Below are 13,657 nucleotides of genomic sequence, written 5' to 3' on the forward strand. Positions count from 1 at the left end.
AATATGCAAGATTCTGAGAGAAGGAAAATTGACTCCACAGAGTGTCATCTTCACCATCGCTATCCGGCGAAAACCTATTTCCCGCCCTTTATAAAATCATCCTGATTTTCATTCCGTTCAATTCAACCGCAGGAAGCTTGAGGCCAGGGGACAGTTCCGTTGTTACTTCTTACTTTTCAATGGAGAAATTGAAACTTGCCTTCATACTACCACAGGCATTAACACCTCCATTTCTGCGTGTGTATCGCTGACCCCCAGTTAATTCTCTGGTCAGTGATAGTCTTTTCTTACTCGTTCATGGGATGTGGGTGTCGCAGGCAAGGCCAATGTTTATTGCCCATCAGTAACTGCTCTTGAGAATAGGGTAATGAGCCGCCTTCTTAAACCATCTTCAGAGTTTTGAGAGCTCGGGATCAAGCAATGGGAACGCGTGTAACGAGGATGATGTAATTTTAATCTATTTTGCCGGGCGGGACACTAAGCTGATCAGATTTGGGGTTTTTGCACCTCGCTTCATTTCGAGTAAAACCAAGTGGGTGTCGATCTGATTGTGTCAGGTTTCCCCCACGCTGTGTTGAGTGGGGTTAAGATCGCGATATCTTATCGTCTGATTGTTAACGTTTACTCATAAGCATCTTTTTGGTGTTTTTCCCTGGCCTCAGTAGTATTATGAAACATTTCGGGGCAAAAATACACAGAAGCAGACCAAAGCTTGATGATAAAATGGCAAAGATCTCCACTGCCACCGTGTATTTGCCGGGGGAACTAACGTAGGCAGGAATAAAGGCCATCCACACGGCGAAAAAGATCAACATACTGAAGGTTATGAATTTGGCCTCGTTGAATTTGTCGGGCAATTTCCTCGCCAGAAAGGCCAACACAAAACAGATACAAGACAAGAAGCTAATGTAAGCTAGGACTGTGTAGAAAGCTACCTCTGAGCCCAAGTTACATTCGAGAATGGTTTTAGCACTTTGGTAAGCGGTATTTTTATTTGGGAATGGGGGCGCCCTGGCCAGCCACGTGACACAGATCCCAACCTGGACACAGGTACAGAGGAAGATCACAGCCCTCTGCTGACTGGCTCCAAACCATTTCATCACGTTGCTATTGGGAAGTGTCGCCCTGAATGCCATCAGCACCACCACAGTTTTAGCCAGTAAACAAGAGATACAGAGTACAAAGATGACTCCAAAAGCCGTGTGTCTCAACATACAGGACCAGACTGTTGGCCGACCAATAAACGTCAGGGAACACAAGAAGCACATGACGAGGGAACTCAGGAGAAGGAAGCTCAGCTCGGAATTGTTCGCCTTTACGATCGGAGTGTCCCTGTGTCTAAAGAAAATGGCCAGAACTGCCACTGTCAGACAGGCGCCCAACAATGCAATTATCGCCAGTGTGATGCCTGTTCCATCTTCAAAGGAAAGATACTCGATCTCCCTCCTAATACACATAGTCCTGTTACTATTTGACCAATCGTCTGAAGAGCATTTCGTGCACTCCACTGAATCTGTGAATGGAAAAGCATTATAATCAGAAATAAAAACGGAAAATACTGGAAACACTCGGCAGGTCTGGCACCATTTGTACAGAAGGCAACCAAGTGAACTTCTCAGATCACAGGTACACATAACTGCTGAACGCCCCTCTTGCCCTATCCTCCACGAACACTCAGCTAAGCAATATCTGCAAAATGAGAGGATGTTGCAGTCGGTATTTTAGGAGGATGGGTCAAAGAGATTTCTCAGTTCAGGCCCGTTTTGCCATCCTTCAGTTTGGAGCGTTTATAGCTCAACCTTATACATCTTTCGATTCTAATTTGCTTCGAAATCTTTTTCAGCTTTTCCAAATGTGGTGCTGCCTTTGTGCAGCGAGCTGCGACAATCTGGAATGGCGGTGGGAATGCATTCAGATGTGACTTGCAAATAGGACCTGATAAATGCTTGCAAAGGAAAAAGTCCATGGGAAGACAGCTCGTTCAAAGAGCTAGCACAAGTAAGATGGACTGAATGGCCTCCGTCAGTGCCGTTAAGGTTCAGTAATAATTTTCATGAGTCACTCAAAAAACTTGGAATATTAAATATGTAGTGGCCTTTCCTCTAAATACCTATTAGTCAGTATGGCTCTGCGATTCATACATTAGAACAGCTCCGAACACGAGTTAGATTGCATTGAGTAAACATTTCCCTTAATGTCCTGCAGCTAACGAAGGGACAAACACCAGCCAAGACCAGTGATTGCAAACCAGATACTGTAGTATGCAAAACACATGCCCCTGAGCGTGGTGGACAGGACCAGGCTTGTTTATAGTGCTCTTCACTATCAAAAGAAGCTTTAAGCAATGAGTTTCACAGCTCATAATTGAAGTATGAGGAGCTGGACCGCGTTGGGGAATATTGAAAGAGTTTCTGAGCAGTCCGTTATGGGCTGGAGGAATGATGTTGATGTGAAGATGCCGGCGTTGGACTAGGGAAGCACAGTAAGAACACTCACAACACCAGGTTAAAGTCCAACATTTGGTAGCACAAGCCACAAGCTTTCGGAGCGCTGCGCCTTACTCAGGTGATGAAGGGGAAGTGCTCCGAAATGATGTTGCCCAGGGTAGAGATAGAGGTTAACTAGGCTGATACCGGAGTTGAGGGGGTTGAGCTATGAGGAGAGGCTGAATAGACTGGGCTTGTACTCGTTAGAGTTTAGAAGGATGAGGGGAGATCTCATTGAGACGTATAAGATGATGAAAGGGATGGATAGGATAGAGGTGGAGAGGCTCTTCCCGCTCAGAAAGGACAGCACGGCTAGAGGGCACAGCCTCAAGATAAGGGGGGGGGGTGCAGTTTAGAGTAGAGTTGAGGAGGAACTTCTTCACTCAAAGGATGGTGAATCTCTGGAATTCTCTGCCCGTTGAAGTGGTTGAGGCTTCCTCGCTAAATATATTTAAGACGCGGGTGGATAGGTTTTTGGTAGGCAAGGGGATTAAGGGTTGTGGGGAGAAAGCGGGAAAGTGGAACTGATCCACTTCAGATGAGCCATAATCTTATTGAATGGCGGGGCAGGGTCGAAGGGCTAGATGGCCTACTCCTGCTCCTATTTCTTATGTTCTTATGAAAGACGAATTTGCTCCTGCAAGGCTCAAACCTGTGTAGCCAATATACCCACTTTGGCAGTTGGCCCCACAAACGTTCCATTTTCAACTAATGCAACAACCTTGCGAGATATCACTTTACATTAAGCGCGCATGTGTAAATATTACCTGTTTCATTGCTAATCTCCCCGTCGGCACACGGCACACAGTCGAAGCAACAAAGAGGTTCATTGTTTCGGGAGGCTTTTCTCATCCCAGGGGGGCAGCTTTCACTGCATGCCGACAATGGAGGCTGTGCACATGAACAGAAGATAGAATAGCTCATTGGTGTGATCAGCTTTTATCGTTTAACATGGAAAAGACAACAAAATGTCTAAGCGAAACTCTGGATCATTGAATTTAGTCTTGGTTCCTTGTAGCTGCCCGGTAACGCGGTTTCTTTTTCCCAATCACATTCCACAAAAATTGTATTATCTTTTCCGTAGAGGTGGGAGAGAGTTTCCCCTTCATCCTTCACCAACACGCCATTTTCCATACGTAAACTTCTGACTATTGGACAGTTATTTGATTTCAGAGGCCGTCACAGGTGACCAAAACACTATTCTCACAAAGTATCTAAAAACATGTTTCATTGCACCTGAAAACAAAAATCTAAAATACTGAGCAGGCCAGGCAGCTTCTCTGGAAAGTGAGAATTGGAATTCCAGGTCGATGGATGTTTCTAGGGTTTTCAATCATAAAGTGGTGACATTTTCCAGAGAAATCAAATTAACCATTTTAGAACATGGTTACTTATAAATAAACAATTCAGCTGACTGTTAATTAGTTCATTTTGAATACACTTCTCCTATCTAGGATGATAACCGGTTAGTAGAGACTAATTGACGATTTAAACTCAGAACAACAAGTTAACCATTGCTCACTTTTTGACTATTGAGCACATTGCAAATATTTTATTAGAGTTTAGACAAAATATTGCAATTGCCCTGATCATACCTGCGTTTTGCCACCGGTCCAAATAATGGAATGTTCTTCCAGAGAAAGTTCCAGCCCTGGAGGTGCGAAAGCATCAAAACGACCCACTTGGACATATTCAACTTTACCAGTGACACCTTTCTGACAGTTAATCATGTCATAGGAAGCAATTGCATCTCCGTTTTCATCAAATCCGATTTCCCCTCCAAACTGGTCGGTGAATCTGACTTCCTTCAGGTAGTGCAGGAGCTGAACATGAAAAGAATTGGAGCAGGAAGAGGCCATTCAGCCCTTTGAGCTGAGTCAACATTCAACAAGTTCATGGCTGATCTTTTACCTCAGCCCCAGTTGATATACATCAGTGCTCAGAAATGTAACATTCTATTTATTGAATTTATTCAATGATTCACAAGCTTCAGTTTTGTAGGGCAGAGAATTCCAAAGATTCACAACCCTTTGAGTGAAAAACGTTATCGTCACCTCAGTCCAAAATGGCTGACCCCTTTCTGAAGGAATGATTGAAACAGGTTAATGTGTCAAGGAAAAGAAACAATGCACACAAGCTTATAACATACATACCCAACCCCCCTCTGACATCATCACTTTCATCTCTTTCTTCCCTGCCTGACCAAGTTATTTGTAAGATGCATGCGCATTTGCTGTCTATCTGGAGGTACCTTGAGAAATTGATGCTGGGTCTTCTTGAACCACTGGGGGCAATTAGACACAGTGCAACTTTGTGTCAGAGTGTAGTCATTAAGCAATCAGCTTGGTGTGAGATTAGACTGGCATATAGGCCTGACCCGGTAAAGATGGCAAGATTCCTTCCCTAGTCGACAATCATGAACTTGTAGGGGGTTTACAACAAATCCAAAGTTTCATAGACAATTTGCTGATATCATGTTCAATTTCCGTGATTTTAAACTGGGTTCAAAGTATCAAAGTATCATCATGGGAGTCAGCCACGATTTCCCCGAAGAATATGTTCAGAACCCTAGATTAGTAGTTCAGTAACCAACTCTCTATTCTACATTACTTATGGTAGTTTAAATTCTGCTGGACTTTTAATGCTGCTGGCACTTGAAAAACAGCCGCATTCTCCTTCTCTCAATCCCTCCCTCCTGCAAACTACTAGATTTTAAAGCTTATCCCTGTGCCCGCTATCTGACCCCGCTTGATACATAGATAATTGTTTGGGCGCCGCACCTGCTCAAGGATATTTTGGCCCTGGAGGGAGTGCAGAGGAGGTTTACTAGGCTGATACCGGAGTTGAGGGGATTGAGCTATGTGGAGAGGCTGAATAAACTAGGCTTGTACTCGTTAGAGTTTAGAAGAATGAGGGGAGATCTCATTGAGACGTATAAGATGATGAATGGGATGGATAGGATAGAGGTGGAGAGACTCTTCCCGCTCAAAAAAGACAGTAGGACTAGGGGGCACAGCCTCAAGATAAAGGGGAGGCGGTTTAGAACGGAGTTGAGGAAGAACTTCTTCACTCAAAGGGTGGTGAATCTCTGGAATTCTCTGCCCGTTGAAGTGGTGGAGGCTGCCTCGCTAAATATTTTTAAGAAGCGGGTTGATGGGTTCTTGATAAGAGAGGGGATTAAGGGTTATGGGGAGAGGGCGGGAAAGTGGAACTGAGCCACAACAGATCAGCCATGATCTTATTGAATGGCGGAGCAGGCTCGAAGGGCTAGATGGCCTACTCCTGCTCCTATTTCTTATGTTCTTATTTCTTATGAATTCCTTCAGCCAGTAATAATCACCGTGTTTTAGATTATATAGAACCCTGTGCAGAAACGGAGACACGCGAAGCATTTTGTGATATGCATCCTGAAATTATCTTTTCCTAGTTTGAACCTGTGCTCCCTATTTCGAATTCTCTTGTTTAATTTACAGTGGTATTCCTGGTTAACTTCGTCCTTGCGCTTAACAATCCTACACATCCCTGCAGAAATATTTCTCGAGACAGGGATGTGCGGGCGAATGATTATGATCTGGAATGCAATGCCTGAAAGATGGTGGAGGCAGATGGAATAGTAACTTCCAAAAGGAAATACTTGAACAGGAAAATTCTGCTGGGCTATAGGGAATGCCACCTCTTTGAAAAAGAGCGGCGCTCCGAAAGCTGGTGGCGTTTGCTACCAAATAAACCTGTTGGACTTTAACCTGGTGTTGTGAGAATTCTTACTATGGAGAATGAGTAGCGGTATGCGACTGATTGCCTGGGTCCTCCATAGAGCTGGCACAGGAACCCTGGATTCCTTTTGTGTATCAGTATCATTTTCACATTCTCCAGTAAAAAGGAACGGTTTTGCGGATATTTTACAGGAACTGCTCACCTGCCATGGTTCAAAGTTGTGTATGCTTGCACAGGTGTTGTTCAGGAAAGGTCCTTTCCCGCTCTCACATAAACTTAAACGGTGCAGTGCGTGGGCAATGGCGTAAACGCCTTTGTACACATTGTAGGACACTCTCAGTTGGGAGGTGTCGGAGTATATGGTATTGATGTCTTCCAGCCTCTCCGCTCCAGTGCATAATCGGGCTCCTTGGGTGACATTTTCGGACAGCTGAAACTTGCAGGCAAATAACTCCTCCCAGAATACATTGGCATAGCTGTTGCTGTCGTGTGGGGAAGGTTTCAGTCGGAGGAGGAATTCCCGGAGCCCAGGGATTTCTGCTCTGCGAAATGAAAAGCCAATGGTTCCTTCCAGATAGGGCAGGAACTGCTGGGTGAAAAGCACAGCTCCAGTGACCCAGGCCTCGCTAGCGAGCCACTGAATGCCAGTGACATTCTGGCGGGAGATTTCCTCAATCAACTGAAGCATTTCCCTCTCGGGGGTGAACACCACAATGACCTTAGCCAAAGATCTTTTGATAACGTTCACCATTTGAGATATCTTCTCCGCGTTGTAGATCTTGGGCAGGATGTATGAGAAAGCGATACAAGCGCCGAAGTCAGTGACTTGTTCAATGAATTGCTGAATTCCAAATCTCCCGTAATCATCGTCATTACCGAGAGCTCCAATCCACGTCCAGCCAAAGTGTTTGACAAGTTGAGCCAAAGCCTTGGTCTGAAAGTAATCGCTGGGCGCAGTGCGGAAAAATGCCGGATATTTGCGTTTATCGCTCAAACAGGTACATGTCGAGAAGTAACTGATCTGAAAGAAACGAAGAAAGTGAGATAACTTGTCTCACTTTCAAGCTACAATACAGATTCTGACCCATAAAGAAAAGAATAGCCCAAAACCTAACCAGGAATCCAGGACCGGGCATTGGACATAGGTGGGACCGGAGTCAGGGTCCATAATCCAGGCCCGCAGTCCAGGTTCAGACCCATCATTCAAGACCAGGCTGGAGAGCCTGGGGCCATAGTGCAGAACCAGAGCCACAGCCTGGGCCCACCGTCCAGTGCTTCAGCTAAAGGTACAGACACCACACAGCAGAACTGGGATTAATGTAATATCAGCTGTCAGTTTGCTATCGCACATTTTAACCTGTGGAACAAGGGTCAATATCTAACCCAGTCGGTTTTACTCAATTCTGCCCAACACTTCATATTTTGACACATCTCAGTTAAATCAGCTTCGTTCCCATGGAAGCAGTTCCATTTGCGGGCCTTCAGCCTTCTATCTAAAGTGACGACCTGCCACACACAGTTGATCGCCATTCCTCAACCCCAACAGGGCAATTTCCTCAGGAACATTTCATCACCTCAAGCTGTAACTGCCATTCAGACCTGTGTGATGCTGCCTTTTCCTGAAGTTTTACATGTGTGTGTGCGTGAGTGGGTGTGTGCGTCTGTGTGAGAGTGTGGGTATGTGTGGGTGTGTGTGGGTATGTGTGTGTGTATGTGGATGTGTGTTGTGTGTGGGGGGAGGGTGTGTGTGTGGTGTGTGAGTGGGGGGGAGGTGGGTGTGTGTGTGTATCACTGTATGTGGATGTGTGGGGAGGTGGGTGTGTGTTGTGTGTGTGTGTATGTGTGAGTGGGTGGGTGTGTGTTGTGTGTGTGTGTGTGTGTATATGTGTTTGAGTGTGTGTTGACATCAGGTGAGCCAGGGCCAGCATTGACCCCAATACCTGGTATAGTTGTCGTCTAAGACATACTACCAAGGCTTACAATTAAATACCAATCACTTGGGGGACATATACGAAAGCTAGTTCTGGCTTTATGTTTCTGCGATTACTATTGGTACTGACAGGATCATGGAATCATAGAATCCCTACAGTGCAGAAAGAGGCCATTTGGCCCATGGAGTCTGCACCTACCATAACTCCACCCAGGCCCTACCCCCATATCCCTACACATTTACCGCTAATCCGTCTAACCAATGCATCTCAGGACAATAAAGGGCAATTTTAGCGTGGCCAACCAACCAAACCCGCACATCTTTGGACTGTGGGAGGAAAACGGCGCACCCAGGGGAAACCCACACAGACACGAGAAGAAAGTGCAAACTCCACACAGACAGTGACCCAAGCCGGAAATTGAACTCAGGTCCCTGGAGCTGTGAAGCAGCAGTACTAACCATTGTGCTACTGTGCCGCCCCACTGTGATGCCCTGCTAAGGTGGTACTCATATGAAGACCTTCCAAGGCCCTATCTCCTGGCACTCTCTCTCTCTAAACCTCTCTGCTTCTTCACTCAATTTTTTTCCTCTAACTCTTTGACCAAGCATTTGGTCATCTGGTCCTGTTACGCTTTATGTGACTGACTGATAAAGGTTTTCTGATCACGTTCCTGTGAGGCGCCCTAAGCTGGTTTACCATTTAAATTAGCTGCATTAATACAGGTTGTTGGTGTTGTTGTCAGAGAGTCACACAGCACAGAAAAGGCCTTTCAGCCCATCGAGTCTGGACCGAAAATAACAAACAGTAAAGGCGCGCTAATCCCATTTCCCAGTATTTGCCCCATAACCTCGAATGTTATATTTCAAGTGCTCATCCAAATATTTTTTAAAGGTTGTAAGATTTCTATTCTTCATTACTTTCCCAGCCAGTGTATTCCAAATTCCCACCAGCCTCTGAATGAAAAATGTGTTTTCTCAAATCCTCCCTGAATCTACTGCCCCTCCCACACCAAAACTATAGCTTCTCGTGATTGACCCCTCAACCAAGGGGAACAGCTGCTTCCTACGCACCCTGTCCATTCCCTTCATAATCTTAAACACCTCAATCATGTCGCCCCTCAGCCTCGTCTGCTCTAGAGAAAACAGTCCAAGTCTATCCAGTCTCGCCTTATAACTCAGATGTTCCACCCCAGGCAATATTGTCCCAACAATGAGTCAAAATAGGTGGCAAAGCAGGAATGAAAATTACCACAGAAAGAATTCGTTAACGAAGTAGATGAAAACTGATGAACGCTTACAATGGGAATGTGAAATGGTCCTGTTGTGCTTGCAATGATGCTGGACTGAAGCGATCCGGCCTCGCCGATTATTGCTGGGACAGATACTGCTCCTCGGCACGTTCTGTTTGTCATTTGTTCCTCAGCACCACTGAGAAATGTCATTGCTGCTCTCAGGGAGTAGATATCACAAGTGTCGAACACCCTGTATCCCAGAGTGACATTGGGCAGTATCCTCGGCTCCTTGTTTATTTCTTCAATGGTGAAGATCATCGTCTGTAACCAGCGAAAGGCTCTGAAATCAAACCTGTCGAGCACACGTTAACCCCAGGATTACCAGCACAGATATTCCTTCACTGGCTTTAATAATCTCTTTGTGACTAATCCTTTAAATATTTTATTATGATTCATTCGTGAGATGAAGGTATTTCTGGCAAGGTCACTGTGGGCTGCCCCTTCCCAAATGACCTTGAGAAATTATCAATAGCTTTTACACATTCCTTTCATTTAAAAATGTCCTCGAAGTGCTTTTAAAACATGTGGGGCAATTCTCAATTCGATATGAACTGCTGCGGAATAACGGGAAGGCACCCGCGGTGGGCAGTTTGTTTGATGGGACAACCGAGTGATTAATGGTAAATCAGCGAATCAATGCTGGGACCTCACGCCGGTAGAAAGGAGAACTGCGTCAGGAGAAATAATGCGGAATGTTTTCCCTGTTTGAGTCAATTGAAGGATGAATGGCAGCGGGAGTTACAAACCTGAAGCAAAGCTTTGTTTGGAATTTTCAACCTAGCCAAGGAAATGCCAATTTGTGTATTTCGAATTTGCCTGTAAACCATTTCCGGGATATAAACTGGGCATTTATCCCCATTCCCGTTACCCTGAGATTCATGCAACTCAGTAGCTTGTTGGGCCACTTGAGAGGCGTCAAATTGGAGAAACGTCAGCGCTATCAAACATCCTTAAACATTCCAAATGAGGGAGGGCGCGCTTAGGACAAAGAGGATAAGCATTTCTTTGCACCAGTTCTCAATCACAGGAGCAGGTGGGATTGCATAGAATCCTACAGTGCAGAAAGAGGCCCTTCGGCCCATCGAGTCTGCACTGAACACAATCCCACCCAGGCCCCACCCCCATATCCCTACATATTATACCCACTAATCCCTCTAACCTACGCATCCCTGGGCACTAAGGGGCAATTTCTTAGCAATCAACCTAACCCAACACGTCTTTGGACTGTGGAAGGAAACCCATGCAGACACGAGGAGAATGTGCAAACTCCACACAGACAGTGACCCGAGCCGGGAATCGGAGCCAGGAGCTGTGGAGCAGCAGTGCTAACCACTGTGCTACCGCGCCGCCCATTGGTAAAAGGGTCTTCTTCTGGCAGAAGAAAGCAGGCATTAGCTGAGCTGGTGAAAGTTCAGGAACCTGAAGTGTCCACTGAGTGTTTCTCTTTACGGGCACTGCCAGAACAGCTGAGTATTCCCAACATTTTCTGTTTCCATTAAAGTAGAAATTGGCTTCAGCCAATGAAACAGTGAAGATTTAAAGTTGAGGCTAGCTTTCAGCACCTCCAAGCAGATCATTGCTAAGAATCTTCCTCCTGCCTTACACAACTTGCAGTTTCTGCCTTGGACTTTTTAGTATCATAATGTCATAACTTCCAAGTGAAGTTACTCATTTAACTAAAATTTCCATGAATCCGAAGACTGTTTATCAGAAATCACAGTGGGTCACAACTGTTCAATCAATGATTTGGATTTGGGAACCAAATGTAATATTCCCAAATTTGCTGGTAACATAAAGATTGGCGGGAATGTGAGTTGTAAGGCGATTGTAATCAGACTTTATGGGGAGTTGGATAGACTAATTGAGTTGACAAGGACATGGCAGATGGAACGTAATGTCAATAAGTGTGATGTTATCCATTTTGATAAGAAAAACAGAAAGGCAGAATATTTCCAAAATGGTCAGTGGTTGGGAAGTGTTGATGTCCAAAGGGAGCTGGGTGTCTTTGTTAATGAGCCACAAATGCAGGTGTAGCAACCAACTAGAAAGGCCTAAGTTGACCTTCATTGTGAGGGGATTTGAGTATAGATGTAAAGATGTCTTGTTGCATTTACATAGAACCTGAGTGAGACGGCGCCTGGAATATGGTGTGCAGTTTTGAACTCATTATAGAAGGAAGGATGTATTTGCCATAGAGAAAATGTAATGGGGGGACATCAAATTAATCCCTGAAGTGGTGGGATTTTCTAATGAGGAGACGTTGACGAAATTGAGCCCGCATTGTCTAGTGAAACGTATACATCAGCAAGACTGGACAACCCTGGGTCAGTCACCCAGTTGGAAGTTGGATTCGTATACAGTGCAGGTGAATAAAGCAAGGAGGAAAAATAGCTAGAGGAAAATCGGAGTGGAGAAATTTGACACAGCTATGATTGACTACCTGATACGCAACACGCCAGTTTGAAGCAATGAAGCGAAATATGAGGCCAGCCGTGCAATACTTGGTTAGTCCTTTACTGATATTGTGGTAACAACTTCAAGCCAGAATCTCACTATCATCAACACAGCGGATTGAATATACTAACCCTGTGTTAGAGAATAGGTTATACACTCTTCACTGTTTATTCTTCCCGGTATATCAGAATCAATAGCTCGGTGCTTATCTGGTTGCATTAGTGATTCAAAGACTCGGACAAATAATTTGAAGTTATGAGTTCAAACCCCAAGAGCGCAACAGGGGAATTATATTGAATTAGCTCAGCAAATTCGGAATTAAAAAGCAAGTATCAGTAATGGTGACCGTGAAACTATTAGATTGTTATAAAAGCCCATCTGGTTCATGAACGGCCTTTAGGGAAAGAAATCTGCCATCTTCACTCAGTCTGGTCTATATGCAAAGCCTCGGCGACCGGTTGAATCTTAAATGGCCTAGGAGCCATTCGTTTAGACTGAAGCGTGCAGCTCGCTACTGCCCTCTCGAGGGCCCTTTGAGAAAGCCAATAAATACGGGGCCTGTCAGCAATGCCCCAAACCATGTAGAAAATTCTTCCAGACATTCAGTCTGTTCTCAGGGCTGGCGGCGGGGCGGGGAACCGTGATATTACCATATTACAAGTGCATAGCTGAAGAGTAAATAACTGAAGAAGAATGAATAACGAACAAATATTGGAAAAGATCATTTACGCATTCGTGAATAGAATACCGAAGAATGAAATAATATTTATTTTTTATCAATGGATTGTCACTCTGTTTTATCGTTCTATCCTCACCACTCATCTGAACTTTTTGCAGATACTCCATAAGTAATAAGGACCTGGTCCAATAGTCCTGCTCCTCCCACCCCACCCTCTCCCAACCTCACCAACCCCCGTCCTCATATATTACCTCACACCGCTTCCAACTCAAACTCCTTTTGATTTGAATTCTAAAGCTGGTAAGTTCATTGCGTGTCCCAATATTGCTTTACGTCCAACTACCACAGGGTCAAAATGCAACTTTGGTTGTTGGTTAAATTTCGTTCACTTACAAATCAATGGAAATAGATAGCAGGCGGGGTAGGTAATGGCAGCCGCTTAGTTATCGTTCGTTTTGTGTCGTCATCCAAAACTGAGAGTTACCCTGCCCAATGAGGTCTTAAACTCCAAGCTGCTCCCTCTGATGTATTTGGTCTTCTGTCCTACTCTTCCAATCCGCTCGGCTACTTTTCATTGCTAATCTTGAGCTTTCGTTGATTTTTTTTTGTTTGTAATGTTCCACAAGCAAGTATCACCAGTGCGGAAACCGGAGAGTCTACACAATATTTATACAATCTAACGCATATCAACTCACCCTGTGCAGCGTAACTCGTCAGGTTTTGCCCTGTAGTGAAGCTCTGGTACATTAACATACAGACTCACGGGGAACAATCCTCCAATTGTTATGTCGCTGTACTGTGCCATGCCAGGTGAAATAAAATGTTCCTGTAGTTTGCATAATCCATTTGCTTTGGATTGATGAACAAGTGTAGAATGCAGGATAACTAAAGAGAATATCCAATACATTGCAGGAGCCAAAGGAAGCAACGTATTGCAATAGTTAGAATACCTTATATATCTACCACTTACACAGATCATTAGGTGTATCAGACCGTCAGGATACCTAAGTATATACTGCGTTAATCCCAAATGATCCGAGTGCAGTTCCTAAAATGGAATTTAATTAAAATATGAATATATATATCCCCTCCTGCGCCTGTT

At 44.7% G+C, this 13,657-nt stretch overlaps 1 protein-coding gene across 1 annotated transcript; it reads right to left on the bottom strand.

The window, feature by feature from the left end:
• Positions 1-614: 614 nt before the first annotated feature.
• On the bottom strand, positions 615-13,288 carry LOC145341181 (extracellular calcium-sensing receptor-like). Its single transcript, XM_080186103.1, has 6 exons — positions 13,251-13,288; positions 9,429-9,714; positions 6,403-7,221; positions 4,082-4,309; positions 3,254-3,377; positions 615-1,513 (listed from the first exon to the last, which is right to left on the bottom strand). Exons 2-6 carry the CDS (start codon positions 9,678-9,680, stop codon positions 615-617), a joined length of 2,322 nt encoding a protein of 773 aa, XP_080042229.1. The 5' UTR covers positions 9,681-9,714; positions 13,251-13,288.
• Between the last annotated feature and the right edge of the window lie 369 nt (positions 13,289-13,657).

Source organism: Carcharhinus amblyrhynchos, chromosome 3 (genome assembly GCF_965287045.1).
Source record: "Carcharhinus amblyrhynchos chromosome 3, sCarAmb.v2.hapA, whole genome shotgun sequence".
Classification (NCBI taxonomy): Eukaryota; Metazoa; Chordata; class Chondrichthyes; order Carcharhiniformes; family Carcharhinidae; genus Carcharhinus; species Carcharhinus amblyrhynchos.